This window comes from Macaca mulatta, chromosome 18 (assembly GCF_049350105.2).
Source record: "Macaca mulatta isolate MMU2019108-1 chromosome 18, T2T-MMU8v2.0, whole genome shotgun sequence".
Classification (NCBI taxonomy): Eukaryota; Metazoa; Chordata; class Mammalia; order Primates; family Cercopithecidae; genus Macaca; species Macaca mulatta.
In genome coordinates, this window is record NC_133423.1 from 74,184,498 (window position 1) to 74,207,737 (window position 23,240).

At 40.5% G+C, this 23,240-nt stretch overlaps 1 protein-coding gene across 22 annotated transcripts in view; it reads right to left on the reverse strand.

Moving 5' to 3' along the window:
• Positions 1 to 23,240, reverse strand: part of LPIN2 (lipin 2) — a 105,782-nt gene that overhangs the window by 31,913 nt on the left and 50,629 nt on the right. For 16 of the 22 annotated variants that reach the window (XM_028838054.2, XM_077974900.1, XM_028838052.2 and 13 more), the window contains 2 exons: positions 9,193 to 9,393; positions 2,634 to 2,729 (listed from right to left, as the gene is read on the reverse strand). In XM_028838054.2, the coding sequence (XP_028693887.2) occupies positions 2,634 to 2,729; positions 9,193 to 9,384 (288 nt within the window). In that variant the 5' untranslated portion in view covers positions 9,385 to 9,393. Of the gene's footprint in view, positions 1 to 2,633; positions 2,730 to 9,192; positions 9,394 to 17,512; positions 18,480 to 20,485; positions 20,621 to 23,240 lie in introns of those variants that run through there. The other 6 variants (XM_077974907.1, XM_077974895.1, XM_077974904.1 and 3 more) reach the window with 2 other exon arrangements.

Here is a 23,240-nt window from a genome sequence, read left to right on the forward strand (position 1 = left end):
CAATGCTTACGTTTTGCCAAATTAAGTGGAGAAAGGCCATTAGAGACAATATCCTATAACAAATGACGTTAGTAAATTTTTAAACCATAAAGCATTTATGTTTTAAAAAAAAGAAATATTCCTTCCTGTAGGAATTCAAAAGAAGAAAATAAGGCCCAATATTTAGAAGCAGTCAAACTCCTAATACTAAATAAATGATCAAGTCTGGTGTTCAGTAAATTCATGTCTTAGCCATTTGTTTCATTCCTTTGTATCATCAGAGGAAATGGAAGGCACATAATAGAGATAAAAATTAACCTCAGGCCGGGCATGGTGGCTCACGCCTGCAATCCCAGCACTTTGGGAGGCCAAGGCGGGCGGATCACCTGAGGTCAGGAGTTTTTGAGACCAACCTGGCTAACATGGTGAAACCCTGTCTCTACTGAAAATACAAAATTAGCTGGGCATGGTGACGCATGCCTGTAATCCCAGCTCCTCAGGAGGCTGAGGCAGAAGAATTGCTTAGACCTGGGAGGGGGAGGTTGCAGTGAGCAGAGATCATGCCACTGCACTCCAGCCTGGGCAACAGAGCAAGACTCCATCTCAAAAACAAACAGCAAAAAATTAACCTCATATAATTTAAAATACTCAAGCTTTTAAACAATAGCTCTGAAAATGTATGGGTTTCTGTAATTGTTTTTTATTAAGCTTTTGAACTCAGCTTTGATAAACATATTACCCTGAAGCTAAAGTTGATTTACCTAGGAGAAATGTGTGTTCACCAGCAACACACTTACAGAGAAACTGTAATAAGATATTCTGAATGCCCAAAAGAAACCCAGATGAGAGGTTGTGGTCTCTGACTTTGAGGATTTTTTAATTCAATGATCTTTATTTTACTTACTGAAAGCTGTTTTGGTTTCTGGTGGTATTTCTTAGTTCTATATAGCAATGTTTGTGGGATGAAGGTAACCTGAACGCCTACCAGTAAGAAAACAGTTAAACAAACTGTGGTATGTCCATACTATGGAATACTGTGCAGTTATTAAAAGCACAGTTAGGTTTAGAACTAGACTTGAAAGGAATGTTGATGACATATAATTAAATGAGAAAAATTTTGAGAGAAAAAAAAGAAAATAAATGGCAACTGGGTTTTTGGTCATTTTCCTACTCTAAATGACGAACCCCCAGAGGAACAGCAGCGTGTTGTATTCATAGCATGTGGCATAGCTTAGTAATTCCAACATTTGTTGGATAAATTAACAATTTTTTGTTTTAAAGACAAGCACACAACACAAGAGAAACTCTGGTCAATGTAGTCACACGTGGAATAGGGAGAAAAAGGCTGAAAAGTTGACATTCTCCAAGTTGTCCTTGCTAAGCATAGTTTTTAGTGGAACTGTCAGAATAAGCCATGAAAACGAGGTAACTATCAATAACCCAGTCCTCTCGCTTACTGTGCCTGCTGATCTAGAAGTTCAGTGCTATGAATTATCCATAATTTTAAGAAACATACAAAAAGTGTTTTATTTTTGTGACAGATGTCTTTCATTATGTTTCATTCTGCTCTTTGCCTCTGGTCTCTGATAAGGAAAAATGTTGCTTAGGCCAAGTAAATGCAAACAAGGTATTATAAAGACAAGTAGTTAAGAAACTAGAAAAAGCACCAGTCTGATCAAGCTTCCCCTTCATAAATCATAGTGTTTCAACGCTGCTTTACACACTGGTAACTAAGTAGTTGGTTTCTCAATCAAAAAATGATAAACAATCTCATTTTACTATTGTATTTTTTGGTAATAATTTTCTTTGTAAATTTATTATATCAAACTGTAAGTTCATCTTCAAAGCCAAAAAAGTAGTCATGTATCCTTAATAAGTTGATGCTCATCAGTTTTGCTATTTGAGATTTTATTCTTTACGAAGAATGATGTACTGATGCCTTTGAAAGAATTTTTAAGAAGATTCACATTATGTGATCCGAGTTTCTAGTGAGAGTGTAAAATCTACAAATAAATAAATAGATCCACACTGAATCCATCAAGAACAGTTAATCAGCATTCAAATCAGTAGATACAGAATGTGTGTGCTGGGGAGCGGGGATCATAACAAATCATGCTCATTTGCTAGAAGAAGTCAAACATGTAATCACTTACAAAAGGATATAGGCCAATTAATTTAACTCTCTTGAGATCATAATAAATGAATTCACCTGACTACTAAAGGTGAGGGATGTAATATCCCAACTAAAATGGTAAACATGATTCCCAGTGGAAAGGACACGTGTGGATAAACATATAGCCAGAAGAGAAATGCCTTACTCAGGCAGAAATGAATGTATTCAAGTAAGATGCAAACCAGAAGCAACACGAAGAAAGCTCACTCAAGTTAGAAAGTGATGTGCCTTCCCTTACAAAAAGTGCAAGTACATGCATTCAGCATGCTCCCTGCACCCTGGAACTTTGTATGGAGAAAAATTCCTCATCCCTTCAGCTCGTTTTTGACAGCTTAGTTCTTCAACATGAAACTAAAGCTTGTCTAGCCAACAACAGTCCTGTGTACAATCAACCATAAAAAACTGCTGAACAGTCAGTTTGGGCCACATGCCAGGGGCCTGAGCACACTGTGTAAGGAGGGTGTGACCCACGCGAACTCACATATTCTTCTTCAGTCTCCTCAACAAAGAAAGCTTCTCCATTGTCACCCAACTTCATGTGAAGATCCACTGCATTGCCATTGATTTCTATATCAATCTATGGGAGAAACAAAATATGACTTAATGTTCAAGGAGTCTTTCCTTCAAGTTAAACTAAACCGGAACTCTGAGTTCTCAAGCCAAACTTAGTGTAGTTTTGAGGTTCCTAGAACTACAGCCTCTGAGAAACACTGCTACTTGCCCCTACCCAACCCCTAAGAAGCCAAATGGAGCTGGTAGAGGGAGAGATGGATAACTAGGAATTGAAAGAAAATGTTTCACCTTCTTATTTTTACAACATATAAAAAATTTTTAAATTATTTTTCAAATTTAAAATGGAAATATTATTGTCAAACATTTGCACACTTTCCAAATTATGGCACAGGCAGGCCTCACCTCACACGGTTCAGATACACGTAAGTTTCAGGAACCTCAGTATGTGAGCTGTGAGCAACTGCATCAAGTACAACCTCACTGACAGCTCTTCAGCCTACAGATCACTAAGTAAGTAACAGGTGACAATCGGTGCTGTGACTGGTCACTGATGATGGTGGTTCCATTTTCCCAGGAACCAGGTGAAATGATGGGATAAGTAATACCATGTTTAAAAAAAAAATTCAGGTAGACATATGCGTTAGGCCATTTTTGTGTTGCTATAAAGAAAATACCCAAGGCTGGGGGCAATTTATAAAGAAAAGAGGTTTAACTGGCTCATGGTTCTGCAGGCTGTACAAGCATGGCGTTGGCATCTGCTTCGTTTCTGGGGAGGACTCAGAAAACTTTTACTCATAGTGAAAGGCGAAGTGGGCGCAGACACAGTCACATAGTGAGAGCAGGTGCAAGAGACTGGGGGTGCCACACACTTTTAAACAATTGGATCTTGTCAACTCAGCAAAAACTCATCCATCCCCAAGAGGATGGTGCTAAGCCATCCATGAGGGATCTGCCCCCACGATCCAAACACCTCCCACCAGGCTCACCTCCAACACTGGAGTTCACATTCCCACCAGGCTCATCTCCAACACTGGAGTTCACATTCCCACCAGGCTCACCTCCAACACTGGAGTTCACATTCCCACCAGGCTCACCTCCAACACTGGAGTTCACATTCCCACCAGGCTCACCTCCAACACTGGAGTTCACATTCCCACCAGGCTCATCTCCAACACTGGAGTTCACATTCCAACATGAGATTTGGAGGGGACATCCAAATCTTATCAACATATTTTGTCAAATTGCTTGTTATAAAACTCCTATGTACGGGCCGGGCGCAGTGGCTCATGCTTGTAATCCCACTACTTTGGGAGGCCGAGATGGGCAGGTCACCTGAGGTCAAGAGTTCGAGACCAACCTGACCAACACGGTGAAACCCTGTCGCTACTAAAAATACAAAATCAGCCGGGTGTGATGGGCGCCTGTAATCCCAGCTACTCGGGAGGCTGAGGCGGGAGAATCACTTGAACCCGGGAGGTGGAGGTTGCAGTGAGCCGAGATCACACCATTGCACTCCAGCCTGGGCAACAAGAGTGAAACTCTGTCTCAAAAAGAAAAACAAAACAAAACAAATAAACAAAAAACCTCCTATGTATGAATAACATAACCACACTGAAGCAGGTGAGGAAGAATGGGACTAAGACCTAAGTCACCTTGGAAACAGCATTTTGACTTGTATTGTAAGTCTAAAGACATATTTTATATAAGTTACCCCAAACAAATATTGTGCAGTAGTTGGTACATTCACAGAGATTTGAGTTAGCAATTCTGAAACTATTTTGTGTTAGGATTAACTAAGCAGATATACTGATGATAATCAGAGCCATGTTTCCCGTTGAAAGAGAAAAGTTATAAATAAGGAGGGGGAAGAAGCCTGTGATGGTAGATGGGAATTGGAGGAACCCGTGTGCACTCATGATTTTTATATACAGATGCAGGGGTGTGTGTGTGTGTGTGTGTGTCTGTGTCTGTGTCTGTGTGTGTGTGTGTGTGTGTGTGTGTCTGCACACACATCCACCCATGCTCGGGCTGCCTAGAAGCAATGATACCTCAGAAGTAATGAGCACACCTAATAACCAGATCTTTGTTTGTAAATACTATTCTTCAATGAAAGGAACTGAGGTAAAATAACTAATGCCAGAGCTGAGGCAGGGAAAGTAGCTTCTTCTGGAACATCTTCAGGTACCGGGAAGTAAGGGTTCAAAAACTGATGGGAGCATTTCAAAGGCACTCAACTTGAAGGACCTATACTAACAGTCAAATTGGGACAATTTGAGCAACTAATTTCATTTTTGGAGGCTATCCATTTATCCAGGGTAGCCAGGAAAATAGAAGAATGCTTCTGTAACATGCAAATTCAGACTCTTATTCATCTACCACCTCAGAAAAATTAACACTTCACAGCCCTGACTTTTAGAAATCAAGTATGACATTCCTCAATATGACTACTTACTTTATTATCTTTGTCTGACTTTAAATGGAGTTTAGTCTTTCCAAAAATTAAACCTAACATCAAATTATGCCAATATTGGCAATACTTAAAAGAATATGCTGTGAACTCTTTAGGCAACAACAACACAAAAATTTTAAAAATATTTTGAGAGAGCACCAAGTTGGAACAAATTCTTCCCACCAAGGTGATTATTTTAAAAAGGATACTAATTTGATATATTAAATGCTAGTAAAATGGTTTTTTAAAAACCCCTCATTTCCATATAGTCTTACTTCTTACACTGTGGCTTAATTGTGCTGAACATAATATAGGACTAAGATGCTGAAATGAAACTGGTATCTCTGAGAAACAGTCAATGTAGCAGACTTTCGAACTGGCTTACCACTCTTTGGGTAAGAATATCTCAAATGTCTTTTGGGAGTCTATTCATCCTGTTTCAAATCATATACAAGTTGGGTCTCAAATCCAAAAATCTGAAATCCAAAAATGCTCAAAAATCTGAAACTTCTTGAGCACTAGCATGACACTCAAAGGTAATGCTCAGTGGAGCACTTCAGATGTCAGATGTCGGATTTTCAGATTTGGGATGCTCAACCAGTAAGTATGACGTAAATATTCCAAAAAATGAAAAAAACTGAAATCCAAAATGCTCTGGTCCCAAGCATTTCAGATAAGGGATATTCAACCTGTATTTCTGGTGTGGCTTTAGCGAGTAGAGGTGGACTGTTGTCCAAGCCAATAAATATACCCCTTTTCCAGCTACAGAAACTGGTCCCAGAGATACGTCTGTTCTTTTGACAGGGAGGCTAAATACTGATACTTCTGTAGGAAGCTCTCTCTCCACTGGGGTTGAAGTGTGAACAGATTGTGAGCCTGAGGTATTGGTGGCCATCTTACATTAGAGAGAAAACACAAGTGGAAGCAGAGCTGAGAGGTGGGGAAAGAAAAAGGGAATTCTGACAGCAAGTTTTTTTGCCTAAGCTAGTAGAGGATAAATTTCTGTCATTAGCAATGAAAATAGTTTTAATACACTGGGTTATTTAACTTTGATAAATAATCTGGCCAGATATGGTGGCTCACATCTATAATCCCAGCACTTTGGGAGGCCAAGGCGGGTGGATTACGTGAGATCAGGAGTTCAAGACCATCCTAGCCAACATGGTGAAACTCCGTCTCTACTAAAAATACAAAAATCAGCCAGGTGTGGTAGTGTGCACCTGTAATCCCAGCTACTCGGGAGGCTGAGGCAGGAGAATCGCTTGAATCAGGGAGGCAGAGGTTGCAGTGAGCAGAGATTGCCCCACTGCACTCCAGTTTGGGTGACAAAGTGAGACTCCATCTCAAAAAAAAAAAAAGAAACTTTTATAAATAATCATCAGTTTTCTGATATCAATAAAAATAAATTTTAAAATATCAAGTAAAGGTTTACTTTATAAAATTAAACTCCTAAGTTATTAAATTTACTGGGAGTACTGCTGTTCTATCAAACAATTACAAATCCATGGCAGTGGGAAAATTATTATACTAAATCACTCTAAACAGTGGTTTCAAGCTGGTCATGATTTCAAGTTCACTTCACAGGTACACCCATATTTGAAAAACTGGGGTCTTACTTTCAAATCAATGGCCAGCTTTCCCTAACCCAAACTGACTTAAAATAAGGCAAACAGTTAATGCAAATTGCCAGCATATCTCGAAGTAGGCATGATTTCAGGTTTACTCTCACAGTTTTTCAGTTTTCTCACAGGAAAGCTGTTTTGGTAAATCAAATGGCCACATTTCCTCCCAAACATATTTTTTTGGTTTCTGAGATACTAAGGGAGTAGGGGAAAAAAAATTATCTTTTCCTGTGTCTCACAGGTACATTCCTATTAAAAATGCAACGTTTTGACAAGAGAGTAACACGATTGTGTAGCTTTTGCACAGGAATTGTACTATTTCCTAATTAGTGGCACACAGCATGCAGGAAAAGGTGATTTATCTATTTGGTCACCATTTACAGATGTATAAGTGCTTATATACATATCTGCCTGCAGGTTCCATTTTGAAAGGCTTGACACTGATCCAATGTGATAAAAAACAATCCCAGCAAAAAAAGTAATGATGATTGATACCTTATCAGCAGTTTTACAATAGATCCATACAGAACTAATGGGAAACTTTGGTTTGTTGCCAATCCCCCCAGAACAGGTCCAGACTGAAAGTAGTATTGGTATTACCACAAAGAAAAAATAAATCCCAGAGAAGCTCAACTATGGCTAAATAACACTGTTGTGCAATGGAAAGTTTCTAAGTCCCCAAGTAACCCGCAACTGCTTTTGCTTTCTAAAGCGTGACCCTGAACAGAGGCCAGACCACACAAGCCCTATTACCCTGAAATGTTGTTCTCCTGTAGAAACTGATTTTGTAATACCTAGAAATGAGACGTCATTCCTGGAGGAAAAAATAAAAAGAATATCTAGTTTTGTGAAATCCATTTTCTTTCACTCTCAAAATAACATTTAATTTAATTAAATAGAGGGAAATTTCTATTTAAAGATCAGCTATATAAAATAGCAGAAAGCTGAAAATAAATGTTTTCGACTTACACCGGTGGTCCTCTGCCACATACTTTTAGGTCTGTGCCAGAAAACGGTGAGGATCTTTTGTTGTGTTTTAAAATGCTGACAAAGCCTTTCTATGTTGTTTAAGTAGACACTGTGGGGCAAGTGTAGAAAGAGAAATCTTACTATGTACCTGCAAAGTGTTACTACTAGCTCTGTTTTCTCATTTGATTGACACCAGATATGCTAGCAAAACTTCTAGCTGCTCCATAACCTGAAGAGGATATACAAAAAAGAAAAACCTGGCCGGGCGTGGTGGCTCACACCTGTAATCCCAGCACTTTGGGAGGCTGAGACAGGCGGATCATGAGATCAGGAGATTGAGACCATCCTGGCTAACACGGTGAAACCCCGTCTCTACTAAAAATACAAAAAAATTAGCCGGGCGTGGTGGCAGGCACCTGTAGTCCCAGCTACTCGGGAGGCTGATGCAGGAGAATGGCGTGAACCCAGCAGAGCTTGCAGTGAGCTGAGATCACGACACTGCACTCCAGCCTGGGAGACAGAGCGAGACTTCGTCTAAAAAAAAAAAAAAGAGAGAGAGAGAGAGAGAAAAGAAAAACCTACACAAATATCTTCCTCCTGAAAGAACCTTCCCTAAAACAAAATGAAAGTCAACCAGCCTATGGTCTGTTGGTTAGTATCTCAGTCAAATGTGGGGACAAGTCCTGGTATCAACACCATAATTTAGATTACAAAAGTTTTTACAGCTTTGTCAAAACAAAATGTGGCATTAATTTCCTTTAAAAAAAAAAAAAAAAAAAAAAACAGCCAGATGCGGTGGCTCTATACCTGTAATCCCAGAACTCTGGGAGGCCAAAGTGGGTGGATCACTTGAGGTCAGGAGTTTGAGACCAGCCTAGCCAACATGGTGAAACCCCTTCTCTACTAAAAATTCAAAAATTAGGGGGGCGTGGTGGTGTGTACCTGTAATCCCAGGCACTTGGAAGGCTGAGGTTGCAGTGAGCTGAGATCACACTGCTATACTCCAGCCTAGACAACAGAGCAAGACTCCAACTCAAAAAAATGTGTGTGTGTGTGTTTTCTTGACTATACCAACCTATTCCACTTACAATTAGTATGAAGTAACCTAAGTATTTAAAAATACTATATAAGGTAAAGGAAATTTTTATTTTTCTGAATATGCCTAAGTTGTCCCATCTAGTTTCTGTTTTGCTTTTCTGAGTTGCGACATGTAAGATTATTATAATAATTTTCAGTTTCCCTTTTTTTGAAGAGACTTCCTGCAGTCAAGCTTTCTGGTTTTAAAAGCAACTTCAAAAGCAATACATAAAGGTTGACTTCTCATAACATTGTCTCAACATCATTCAGGTTTAAAAAAAAAAAAAAAAGCCCAGAAAGCTCACAATAGCGATTTATTCATAGAGGATGACTTTTCCACTCCTTGAGGACACTCACTCACTTTCTCTTTGGATCTCAGGATGACTTTTCCTCTCCTTGAGGACACTCACCACTTTCTCTTTGGATCTCAGGACTCCCAGCTTCCCAAACCGAACGTGAAAAGGTGAACACTGATAGCTGCCATCCTGCTGCTGTACCACGATGACATCGATGCACCCAGAGAGGGTGGCCTGGTTAATGCCCTTGTAGAGTTCCTTTACAGTGACAATCACCTGCCCAGCCAGCTGTCCCACATAATTCATGGTTTGAGACTACGAGAAACAAAAATTAGATGAGATGTTAACACTAAATTTGTGATCTATTGACAATGACAAAGAACAGTCGTAACAAAAACGACACCACTCACTCGTACGCCACATTTGGTATCATTAGCCTTGTTAATTTTGAACCCAACAGTCTCATGCTACCACTGTTTTTACACATTTCCACACATGGGCCACCCCAGACTATTCTCCTTTGCATCTGAGAGGCTGCTCCAGCCAGGGCCTGAGGCATTCCCTTTTCTTTCCCAGCAACCTGGATAGTACTGACTCTGCCATTAGGGACTTTTTCCTCAAAGTTAGGACCAGCACAGAGTCACCAAAGAACCCTGACCTCCTGCCCAAGACCCTTTGGAATCTGGGGCTACTGCATCCACTTTGGCCAGAGCAGCCTAACAGAAAAAACAAACATCATCCCCAGGAGAAACCAGAGATTCATCTCCCAACAGAACCAATGTAATAAATTACTGAGAGCTAAGTTTTGTAAGGAACTATTAACAGAATAGTATGGTTCAGACACATGCTAGATTAAATAAATTCTGGCAAGTTTGCCTGAGCTTAGCCTATTTATAACATTACCTCTAGGGACAAATCCCTTCAATGCCTCAATATAACTAACTGGAACATGCATTCAAGTTCTACAAAGTTCAAAGCACAGAAAAGGGTTTTACTCTTGTTCCTCAACCTCAGTTCACTATTCAAATCAGAATCAAAAGGTCTGCAAGGAGTTCTCCAGAAAGGCTCAAAGGAGAGGAAGTACAGCTGAAGCCAGGGGTGGCTTTATTGCCTTGGCCCCAACCCCAACTTTTCCGCTAATAAAAAAAAAAATCCCACCTTCAGTCCTAATGTCAGATTTCACTTCCAACTATTGAACACACTCGCACATTTTATTCATTAGATACTGACACCCCTACATTATGTCAAAGTACAATTCAGTGAAAGCCATTCTGGAGACTGGAATGACAGAGAGCAACCAAGAGACCCTGCACTGCTCCAGCCAATTCAGAGGCCAACGTTCAGCCAATCACAGGGCGGACTGACTGCTCTCCAGGCTGTCTGCCACAAGCAGCTCGTGGTTTCCCTACGTCCAGCTTGGAGGCTGCCTTGAGCTTAAAGTTCCATGCTCCATGTTCTGCGTTGCCCGCTGAGTTCAAAACTGAACTGGGAGAAAGAATGCTGTCTTCTTGGGAAAACTCAGGGGCTTCCAGGATATCTGCCTGCCCAGAAATTCACTCTGCTCTTCACAGATGAGTGGCCACGGCAGAACCCTGATTCTAAATTGTTTCCCGTTCCTACACGCGGATGAATGTGTAATCAAGGCCCATCGGTTCTATACCCTGAAGCATCGCCATAATTTTACCCTAGAAGAAATTTTTTAAATATTTTAAAGTTAATGTTACCAAGGCCCTAAAATGCAACCACAGAAGAGCTGGAAAACGCTTGTTCTGCAAAACTTACTCCTAAATAACAAAATAAGGTGACATCCTTTATGTGGTATCAAACAATTACAATCTGGTGATGGTTTTGGTTTTGGAATAATTGATTTGCCCTCAATAGCTAAACCAAATTAAGCACGTTATCAAACGCTCAATAATCATTTCTTGAATGAACAAATGAACTAGCACTAAATAAGAATAAAAAAATAAGAAACCTAAAAACAAACAAACAAAAAAAAGTGTAGAGAGGAAAGAGTGTTTCATCAAAATATTCATATAACATCCTATTATGTTTTTAATAATTAAATTTCTATTTTGAGGTCACTGTAGATTCACATGTGGTTCTAAAATACAACACAGCTAGATCTCATGCATCTTCCTTTTCATATTCTGTAAGTAATGCATAGTCACAACATGCTTTTTACCTATACAGCACACACATGAATTAAACAGCATCCAAGCAGTCAATCTTTGTATTACTGCTTGAATGGTGGGTGGCAATGTTAAAATGAATTTTATTACAAGAAACAAACAAACAAAAATCATAATTATTAGGCCTTTTCTTAAAAGAAACTAAAAAATGCTAACTTTTAAGCATTGACATTCAGCCACCAACAAGTCTTATAAACATAAATATGTAACAAGCTTCCATCAACTACAGCATAAAATTCATAATTAAGTGTAACTGTATCTATTCAAGATTATTTTAATTATCACGGTTAAGGGATGTGCTGTTATATGGGAAAATCTAATGTGTAAATGCCAGTTGCTAAATGTAGAAAAATACAGGTTGTCCAATAACTGGTTTTCTCTTGACAGATAAAGAAACAATTACATTTATATTATGAAGGCTGGTAAAACAAAAGTAAAGGAAGGCCTGTAGCTCAAAGTGCTACACCCTGGGAACGCTGAGCAGCTGCCTGCTAGAAGGGTCACCGCAACAGAGCTGGGGAAAGAGGCTTCCTCACAGTCATGTCCAGAGGAAACGCAGTTGTTCATCACAGGCACGAGGGGTATGTTAAACAGTCTTCTCTTGAAGCAGAATCTAGCGCCATATACCTTATTCCTACATGCCAGCCCAGCACAGCCACACAATAAGAACCAAGGCAGACCCATCCTGGTCAACACCTGGGAAAGCCACACTCTGAACCAGCAGCAGAAAAGATACACAATGAGGTAACCCAAATGTTTAAAAAATACAGCAAACCAACACATTATAAACTATTCCTCATATTTTATCATGAATGATGAGGGAAAATGTGGGAGGAGAAAATAAATAACGGAGAGTGACAGAGACCAAGGGAGAGCCATGCAGAAAGCAACAAACAAGAAGTCATAGAGAAAAAAGAACAAGAGCGAAGACAGAATATATAACCAGAAAGGCAGGCTGGTTTGGAGATGCCCACACAGAAAGCAAAACGTGGAAATGAAGAACAGTCACAGAAGCAGCATCCCTACCCTTGAGGCTTGCGGGCATAAATAAAAATATTAAAGTGCACTTGTTGATTCTTGGAACAAGAATACACCCAGCCCATTCTTTTAACAAATACCAAAAATGCTTCTAACACATCTCTGAAATACTCTAACATTAACAATAATCACACCAGAAGCAACTTTTTTTTGAAAGCTTATAACATCCCAAATTCTTCAACTTATACATTATCATCTCAGAATTACTTTAGAGGTGGTATTATTTCTATTTTTAAAGATAATGAAGGCTGGGTGTGGTGGCTCACATCTATAATCCCAGCACTTTGGAAGGCCGAGGCAGGCAGATCATTTGAGGTCAGGAGTTCGAGACCAGCCTGGCCAATATGGTGAAACCCCATCTCTACTAAAAAAAAAAAAAAATTGGCCTGCATCATGACGCATGCCTGTAGCCCCAGCTAGTCGGGAGGCTGAGGCAGGAGAATCACTTGAACCCAGGAGGCAGAGATTGCAGTGAGCTGAGATGGTGCCATTGCACCCCAGCCTGGCCAACCGAGCGAAGACTCCATCTCAAAAAAAAAAAAAAAAAAGTATCAGTAAATAGGTTCAAATACCAGTCCCCTTCCTACAAAAACTGCTTAAAATTATTTCAATTATTTGATGTGTTCAATCAAAAATAACTTTTGTTGAGGAAAAGAGCTATCAGAGACACAAGGTAGTTAAAAAACAATAAGAAAAATTTATAAATTATCAGCACAAAATGGACACATTCTATTTTTATTTTCATTCTGAGACAGGGTTTCACTGTGTTGCCCAAGCTGGAGGGTAATGGTGCGATCTCTGCTCACTGTAACCTCCGCCTCCTGGGCTCAAGCAATGCTCCCACCTCGGCCTCCAGAGTAGCTGGGACCACAGGAATGTGCCACCATGCCCAGCTAATTTTTGTATTTTTTTGTAGAGACGGGGTTTTGCCATGTTGCCCAGGCTGGTCTTGAACTCCTGGGTTCAAGCAATCCACCTGCCTTGGCTTCCCAAAATGCTGAGATTACAGGTTTGAGTCACCACGACTGGCCTCAAAATGGATACATTCTATACCACTCTTTTAAGTGTTTCAAAATCTGTTTCTTAACTTTATCTCCAAATATCTAATCAGTGCTAGTATAGTTAGTACTACCAACAAACACACAACTACACTTGTTACACATCTCTCTTGTCAATGCTATGTCAACCTGTATGTTATCTCATACAGTCTTCACACACACTCATGGATTTGGTATTCCCATTTATATGTGGAAACTCGGGTTCAGAAACATCCAAGGTCAGCACACTATTAAATGGCAGAGCTAATATTCAAACTCAAGCATGAGTCTAGAACCTATGCCCTTAATTGCATCTCTAAGTGATAGAAATGCTCTAAGTAAACATGACAAAAGCCTTCATGAAGCCTCCAGATTGCTTACTGCAAGTGGGCCACTTTCAGCAATCTGAGTATCATTTTTACTTAATGCAACTTGGCTACATAATGATGAAATGATTACAGGGAGTCCAAAGAAGCCATACTCACCCTCCAAGTCTCCTCACACCACTACTATTAACCCTCCCACTGGACCACAGGCCAGTGTTACAAAGCAGACTCCCGGGAGCGCCACACGTCGTGAGGCTTGTGGACAGAGATTACAACAGTTTTTACCAAAGAACATGCCATTGCAGCTAACTTTCTGCTCACGAACATGACGAGTATGCTAGCAGGGAACAGGGACAACAGATGCTTCAGGAAGTAGACCACAGGACACCGTTACCTAGGACGTGGGTAAACGTTCCAGCTTGCTCCTGTGCTCCTGGACCGAACTCCTTCAGGACACCCATGATTATGGTTTGCATTTGATTAGCATGTAACATTTTTCAAGAACTTCCTCAAATATACCTCATTTGATTTTCAAAAAGAGAATGTAGGTTATGATAGCAGGCATTATTAATTTCATTTTACATTTGAGACTGAGATAAGAGGTGTGTACCATTCACTAGAACACAGTTCTACCTATACTCAGGGTCCCAACTTTCTCTACTGCCTCTGACCCCTGGCTTAAATCATTGGGTCTCAAGGTCATGTGGTGTCCCTGAGGGCAAAAAAATCTGAGGGCTGAACTCAAGTTATACTAAATCCCTATGGTTTTCTCCAAGAATCCCAGAGTAACCTAGAGGTGGCCAGGTGTCTTATATAATATAATCCCTTATGATAAGGCTATTTGGGAGACTATTAGGAAGACTAGAGAAAAAAAAGAGAAAAAATCTGCTTGGGAGAGTTAGGTAAGGCTTCATGGAGCAGAAAATATTTGTTCGAGTGGAAGTATGTATAAAGGGCTGAACAGACGAAGGAGGGGAGGTTCCCAGCGGGCAGTGCCAAGCAGACAGAACAGCTTATGGGAAAATGTGCTAAGTTTGAGAGACAAAAGTGAGATGATGCAAGGCCTTGGACTCTGGGCAAGTTTACCATGTGGGCAATGGGTGCAATCAGCGCTTCTGTTCAGGGAAGTGACAGGATTAGGTCACAGGAGGAGGATGAACTGGAGAAGAGGTAGCTAAACGCAGAGAGACTACTCCAGAAGTCACCACAACAAATTCAGGCAAGAGACTGCACAGCTCTAAGGCAGAAGAGACACACAGGGAGCTGAAAATCAGTTAGTCTTGACGACTAAGGGTAGATGCTAAGGGCAAGGAAACTGGTGAGGACCATGCCCCAATTTCTAGACAGCTAGAAATACCTCTGGCACATAGGTGGCATTCAGTGAATTCTGTTGTATGAACCAACTTAGAGATATGGAAATAAAAAGAGTAGACCTGGTAGGGAATTTCCTATTAAGGTTGAACTTAAAGAACATTACTTACTACTACACTGCTTCAAAAGTTTTTGTACATGAAAATCATTTGGGGTGGTTTTAAAAAACGGAAATTTCTCTTTGTTTTAAAGCTTAAAAACTAATTATGAAGATGAGCCAGGTTAGGGAAGCATAGTTCCATGTAAAAGTAAGAGCCCTCACTACTTTGTGCTACTTCCAAAATCAGTTCAACAGAAAACTGACTACACAAAGGATCCGAGCCTTGGGAATTGTCCTGTCCTTTGTCTTTTACAGAGAAAAAATACAGGGGAGTTTTTGAATCTTTCTGAGCTGGTGCTGGGCCTCAGAGGACTCCCTCCTGAGAGAATGAGATTTAGCCAGGATGAGGTGTGCTTTGGAGGATCTGAGGTTCCAGTCAACTCCCTGTAGATCACGAACTCTGTCTTTCTAAATTAGAGCAACCCCATCACCTCCACTGTTCGAAGGCGCAGTCAGGGAGGTTTTTATATCTAACTTTTTTCCCCACTAAATGAGGAAAACTGGCAAGGAGCACACTCTGGGTCAGTATTTCTCAGAGTGGTCCTTGGACTGTCTGCAACAGAATCAAGCTTTGGTGCTTAAGAATGTAGCTTCATTCATGAAAAATATGGGAAAGGGGGATAAAAACAAATACACATTCCTGGACCCCAACCCAGACCTACTACCTAAAAAGCTGGAAATGAGGTCTTTAAAAATCTGTTACCCAAGATTCTGACAGACACCCAAGTTTGGGAACTAACTCTGGGCTCTGTTGGCAAGAACTTTCTCCTCTTAACCCTGATTAAGTTTGTTACAAAGACTAAGTTGTTATGGGCTCAAGTTCAGATCCTGTCGTATAAAGATGTCAAGATCTGTTAAGTGTGGATCAGAAGTGGAAGCAATAGATAGTAATAGAATTTCAGACATTTTAATGACAGCTGACCTGATTATTTTATGATACTTAAATTCCAGAACTGGCAGTGCTTCTGTCAAAAAACTCAGAAATTCTGGCCTGGGAAGACTGCTTTCCTAAGGACCCCTTCCACAATTACAACCAAATATTATTTCATATCAACCTTCGGGATACGTAAGAAGAGGGGATTTTCTGATTCAATATTTCTGTTTGGGAATTTAAACAGACACATAAGGCAATGGCCAGATCTGAAAAAACAGGGCTTCCTGGATTTCAATGATTTCAGTGCTCAGAGAGGCCCCGAAACACAAGGGTGAGCCCCCGTAGCCATGTCTATAATATGGGATCCAGGCCTTGGTATCTGCTGGCTGACCGGGGTGGGAGACATCTGGCCCAAACAGATATTCATGAAAAGTGTATGGAGAGCCAAGGCCACCCAAGACTGGGAGGGCTGGGCCACCTGAGATGGGACGCAGAAGGCCCACCAGCTCGGAACACCAACACCACAGGTAGCCTCTTGCCCTCTCGGCGTCTCTCTGAATGATGAACCAGTCATAAGTTTCTTTGTGGGGTTGTTCAGAGTCCATTTCTAATGTTGCCAACAAAGGATTTAAATCAAACAGGCTAGATCCTGACTGGATAAAGCAACCTGGAGCCCTATACCACCCTCCTGCAGATATCGGCCTGGCAAGACTAGCAAGAACATGCTGCAGATGTAACCCAGATAACACTTTATTCTACTTAACAATTTAATCTGTTAAGAAAAAAAATTTTTTTTAATTTTTAAAAAATGAGAAAATATGAAGCTGGCCTTAAGCTTAGTTCTCAGGGCTGTTAAGTTATAAATTAGGATTTTTGGATCTGTCACAACGTTATTTCCTTTGAGGGAATCTGAAAGCTCCGACTTCTGCTCACTGAGTTCACTTCTCTATGATGGTTTCAACACACTCACTTTCTATAAACAGATAAACTGCTTTGTTGGACCGAGTAGGGCTTAGAAAAGGGAAGACGCTTTCCCACTATAGCAATGCACCTTCTCTCCGAGTGGTGGCCCAGACCTTTACTCAATGACAGTGTCTGCTTTCGCTTTTCAGCACATATAACTTAAGGAAGGACCATAAACATAACCTATTTCATCTCCAAAAATTACCAGCCCCCATCTTCTACCCACTCCAGTCATCGGCCCAATAATTTTCTGGACAATCCTTCAAAAGCCAACACCAGTTTTCATCTTAATCTAATATTTTATAAGAGAAGCAAGGACGTTTCAGGTTTCCTCGGTAAGAAGGAAGTGGGATCAAAAAGGAACGTACATCCACAACAGACTGTGAATCCCCAGAGCACAATGGCAAAGATCAGAAAGATGATGGCGGGAGGATGTGTGGGCTTGGTGGCTGAGAAGAAAGCAGAGGTGACAAGATGGGATCCACTGCTGTGGGTGCCCAAGGCCCCCGCCCTCTCCCCACCACAGCACTCACCATGCAGCATGAACATTAGGCCACCTCCAAACTGAGTCCAGTAAAGAAGGGGATGTTCCGCAGGCTTCACTGTCTCCCGGAAGCCTAGCACAGTGCCTAGCAACAGCAGGTTCTTAATAAGTGGTTTAGGATCAATGAATGGACCAATGAATAAACGAATGAATGAATGCAAGGCCTAGTGAACAGAATCAGCACGGAGAGGGAGGAATATACACACTGTTGTGTTTTGTTTTATCTCACCGACTTAGAGTAAAATTCAAGAGGTAAGTGAAGATACATATAACCGTGCACTAAAAAATATAAAAAATAAAAAATAATTTTAAAAACCCAGGCCAGGCACAGTAGCTCATGCCTGTAATCCCAGCACTTTGGGAGGTTGAGGTGGGTGGATCACCTGAGGTCAGGAGTTTGAGACTAGGCTGGCCAACATGGTGAAACTCCCTACTAAAAATAAAAAAATTAGCCAGGCATGGTGGAGGGCACCTGTAATCCCAGCTACTCAGGAGGCCGAGGCATGAGAATCACCTGAATCTAGGAGGCAGAGGTTGTAATGAGCCAAGATCACACCACTACATTACAGCCTGGGTGACAGAGTGAAACTCTGTATCAAAAACAAAACAAAACAAAGAAAAGAAATCCATGGTGGAAGTTAACCCAAAGTCCCCAAAGCAATGCTCATGTGTTCAGAAACCAGTACTTTCCTCCAGAGGCTGCTGAAGACCTCATAGAGAAAAACTTGCTTAAATCTAGTTTATCTCAGGGACAAAAATGACACCGCTTCAGGATGGGCAAATCTAAAAATATCCCTGTGAGAACAAATGACAGCCATGTAGATCATTCTGGAGAATACTGAGCAGCCCAGCAGCAACTTGCAGCAGAGACTGCTGGTCATCAGAGGAAGTCAGTGTGAAGTCAGCTGAGACAGAAGCAAGGGTGCCGTAACTGGAGATTATTACAGAAAACAAAGTGAAACACAACCACCAAGTTACCCATTTTCTACTAGTCAGCTGACTTTTATGAAAATGCCCAGTATAATTATGCTACAGAGCACAGCCTTTAAGAAAAACGGCTGGAAACAATAGTTTAATTTTCCTGTGCTCAACAATGTACCAGAACATTCATTTTCTTCAGCAACAGAACCTGGTACGGAGCAAGAAAAACTAGTGTTCAATTTCATCGTTAGATTTCAAAATAACATGTGTGGCTTAAGGAGATCCCAAAACGCCAAGCAGCATGCTCAAAAGGGGGCCCCAACTCCCTTACTCAGCCCCAACAACACTCACATGGCCCAACTTGTTTCCAACTATCACAGCTCTGTAAAACTAAACGGTTCCTGTTCCCACATTTCTCTTTAATGCTTCTCCCTTCATTTCCCAAAACGCAGACTAAGACCTTGTCATGAAGCTTTCTGATAATTTATTTCTTGTCTGTTCCCATCAAGGCTAAAATATGCCCTGTTTTGACCTCTGTACATGAGGTGACAGATGCTGTTTAACCTGATTGGCATTTAACCTGACTGGCAACTAGAGAGAAATGCAAGAAGTAAAATAATTAAGAACTGTAATCAGTTCAACATTCTGTTTATAATTAATAATGAAAGATATTAAACTATTACTTAAGTTAACCTTTGTGTAATGGTTATACCTACCAGCACAGAAAGAATTCCAGCTAAATGTTCATGCCAATTTAGCTATGAAATGAAGTTTTAAGATTACAAATAGCTGTACCTTGAACGATTCAAAATAGATTTTTCTTTAAAAAAAAAAAAAAAAAAAGCACACACTTTACAGATAGTAAAACTAACCCTTTCGTAGTGTACAGTCATTAGCTGTGACCACACATTCCTGTAGCCACCACTATAGTCAAGTCAAGACACAGATCAGATTGTTCTCCAAAACGCCCAAACCCATTTGGAATCAATCCCTCTTCCCTGCCCATGCCAATCACTGATCTGCTTTCTGTCTCTAGTCTTGCCGTCTCTGGAATATCATATAAATGGAACCATACAGTATGTACCTTTGGATTCTGGTTTCTTTAGCTTAGCACAGTCCACATGACATTAATCAATATTCCTGCATGTATCAGTAGTCTGTTCCCTGTTAAGTAGCACCCCACTGTATGGATGTATCAAATGTTTATCCATTCACCAGCTAGAAGACATCTGGGTTGTTTCCAGGTTTTGGCAATTACAAATAAAACTACAGGTTGAGGAGTTTTATTTGTAATTGAGACCTTTTCCAAAATGCTCAGGACCAGAAATGTTTTGAATTTTGGATATTTTCAGATTTTGGAATATTTGCATATACATAGTGATCCAAGTCCAAACATAAAATTCATTTATGTTTCATATACACCTTAAACACATAGGCTGAAGGTAATTACAGAAAATATTTTCAATTAATTTTGCACATAAAACAAAGCTTTAACTGCACCTTGACTGGGATCTATCACCAGGGCAAGTGTGGAATTTTCCACATGTGGCATCAAAGCATTTTGGATTTTAGAGCATTTTGGATTTCAGATTTTTGGATTAGGGATACTCATTCTGTACTATAAACATTTGTGTACAGGCATTTGTGTGAACGTAATTTCATTTTATTTGAATATTTTAAAATGGGATTGCTAAGGTCTATTTCTACAAAGTTGATTTTACTGGTATTGTTTTTAAGGTATCTTCAGTGTCCTTGGGGGAGCCTATTATTAGAGAAATCCTTCCTTACATTATTTTACAAACTGATAATAATTTAACTGTTTTTTAAGTTTGGATTTTCACATGTGGGATTTGCTTAAAATGTAAATTCACCTCTATACTGGTGAAAATTCAAATTCATTTTCTCACGGTCTTAACTTTTTAAACATTGTATATCCTCGACAAATTACATAAGCTCCCACTCAGATGTTTTCTTCATTATTCTTCCTAATGTTAGTTACAGGGAGGTGATGAGGGAAAAAGAGGAGAGGGCGCTAACTCACCCCTTCCAACTGCCGTTTTAGGCTGGGTGCGGTGGCTCACACTTGTAATCCCAGCACTTTGAGAGGCCAAGGCAGAAGAATCACTTGAGCCCAGGAGTTTGAGAGCAGCCTGGGCAATGGAAGGAGACTCCATCTCTACAAAGAATTTTTAAAGAAATTAGTTGGGTGTGGTGGTGCATGCCTGTAATCCCAGCTACTCCGGAGGCTGAGGTGGGAGGGAACGCCCGAGTCAGGGTGGTGAAGGCTGTAGTGTGAGCCGTGTTTGTGCCACTGCACTCCAGCCTAAGCAACAGAGCAAGATCCTGACTCAAACAAACAAAAAAAAATTGTTCAAACCCCAAATGCCATTGTACATACCTCATCTGATTTAATCCTCACAACTAGGTGAGGTAAATGTTATATTCATTGTACTAATAAGAAAACTGATGTCCAGAGAAGCAACTTATCTATAGTCAAGCAGTTACCCAGAGACATGACCAAACAAAAACCCTGGTATGTCCACCTTAAATACCCATGTTAATTTCACTGAAACCTAAAACAGCTCCTAAAAATTCATGGAATTTTCAGGCTATGTGCGGTTAAGAATTTCATAAAGGCTTTTAAAAGGCTATGATGATTCTTCTATATGCTACCACACACGAAAAATCTTAAGCCTTTTTTTTTTTGGAGATGGGAGTTTTACTCTTGCTGCCCAGGCTGGAGTACAATGGTGCAATCTTGGCTTACTGCAACCTCTGCCTCCCGGGTTCAAGTGATTCTCCTGCCTCAGCCTCTCGAGTAGCTGGGATTACAGGTGCGCGCCACCACGCCCAGCTAATTTTGTATTTTTAATAGAGACGGGGTTTCTCCATGTTGGTCAGGCTGGTCTCGAACTCCTGACCTCAGGTGATCCTCCCACCTCTGCCTCCCAAAAATGCTGGGATTCCACACCTAGCCAAGCCTTTTATTATGAGTAGTCTTACAGATATGATTACGTTATGATCATAAAAGTGTGTTTTAAGGGGTATGTCCTTACCCTAAACCTTCTAAAAGAACTGTGTAATTAACCTATTTTAGTGGCGACTATTGATAACCATAGCAACTCTAAAATAAGCCAAGAAATCTGATTATTCAGCTTAATTCCACATACAAAAGGCACACAATTTTAGCAGGTTGCTATAGAAACCATGTGTAGTACTTTCAGGGTTTACTATCACTGACATTGGTGGGATACAATTTCCTTTGAAACACTCCAACTCTATCGGAAGTTCTTTCTATTTACACACCGACCTAGAAGTCAGGAAAGCGTACGATTCTTCCACCATCAAAATTACAGCCCCAGACTGGAAACAAATTAATATATTACTATAGGTTCTATGTCTAGGGAAGGACAGGTTAAACTTTGCTCATCCCCCCTTACTTCCCATCTCGTCCTCTCTCACCCATCAAAGAACTTTAGTTAATATCACAGTTAACATTAACACAATTAGGACAAGTTTAAAATGTCAAGTAATTACTTGTCCTAACTGTGTTAATGCCCTGGGTTGAAGGTCCCTCAACCTGTATCATATGGTACCCTAGTAATGAGGGTAAGAACAAGCCAGATGGACTACCATTGCAAGTCCTGTAGCTAAGGTGGCAGCTACCAAATTAACAAGCACATGCAAAACCAAAGTTCACAGTCAGTACTCTCAACAACTGGGGTTGAAGGGCTTCTTATCAAGAAGTTTGACAGAGCACCTGCTTTAGAAAGCAAACAACACTTGGAAAAAAGAATGTAGACTGCCTGTTCAAAAAGAAGATAACTCCAAGATTAAAATTAATTTGGTTTTAGTGGAATCCTGAGCCTTTCTGTCATTTGTATACGTGGATTGTTTATATGTTTTTTGAAATGTTTAACAGCTTCCCTGCGCATTCAACCCACTAAACATTTCCTGAGGTGTGCTCAATTTCTCTGACAAATTTTTATAAGCATACTAGCCATGGAACTATACCACTTCCCACACAAAACAGGGGACTGGCTTTACTAATGAGGGCTAGCTAGGAGTGACATACAAATTCTTTTTAGTGTAAGAAGAAATGATATTAACCCAGTTATGGAAAACGATACTTCACCATGGAACAGAGTGTTCATTAACAAAGAGCACTTAACTAAGTCATAATAGCCTTTGGATCCACAGATATACATCCAGAAGTCATCGTTCCAAGTCTAATTAATCATAAACACCTGGGGCTGGGTGTGGTAGCTCACGTCTGTATTCCCAGCACTTTGGGAGGCCAAGGCGGGCAGATCACCTGAGCCCAGGAGTTCAAGACCAGTCTGGGCAACATGGCAAAATACAGTCTCCACAGAAAAATACAAAAATTAGCCAGGTGTGGTGGCACATGCCTGAGGTCCCAGCTCCTTAGGAGGGCTGAGGTGATGGACTGCTTGAGCCTGGGAGGCAGAGGCTGCCTCCTACACTGCACTCCAGACTGGGTGGCAGTGAGACTTTGTCTCAAAACAAACAAACAAACAAACAAACAAAAAACACCATAAACACCTGGGAAAGCTTCTAAAAATAAAACTTTCCAGAGAGGAAGGCTAAAATGAACCCTGTGGTGTTGGACTGGAATTGGAGGTCTCAGTATGAACTCATGGTTTTAAAGTATATACACAGGTAACTAGATGCAAAAGCACTGATGTGTTTATACCTAGAAAACACACTCAAATATCCTAACTCTATTAACAGGACCTAGAATCAAGGATACTCTCAAAACAATGTGCGTATCTATG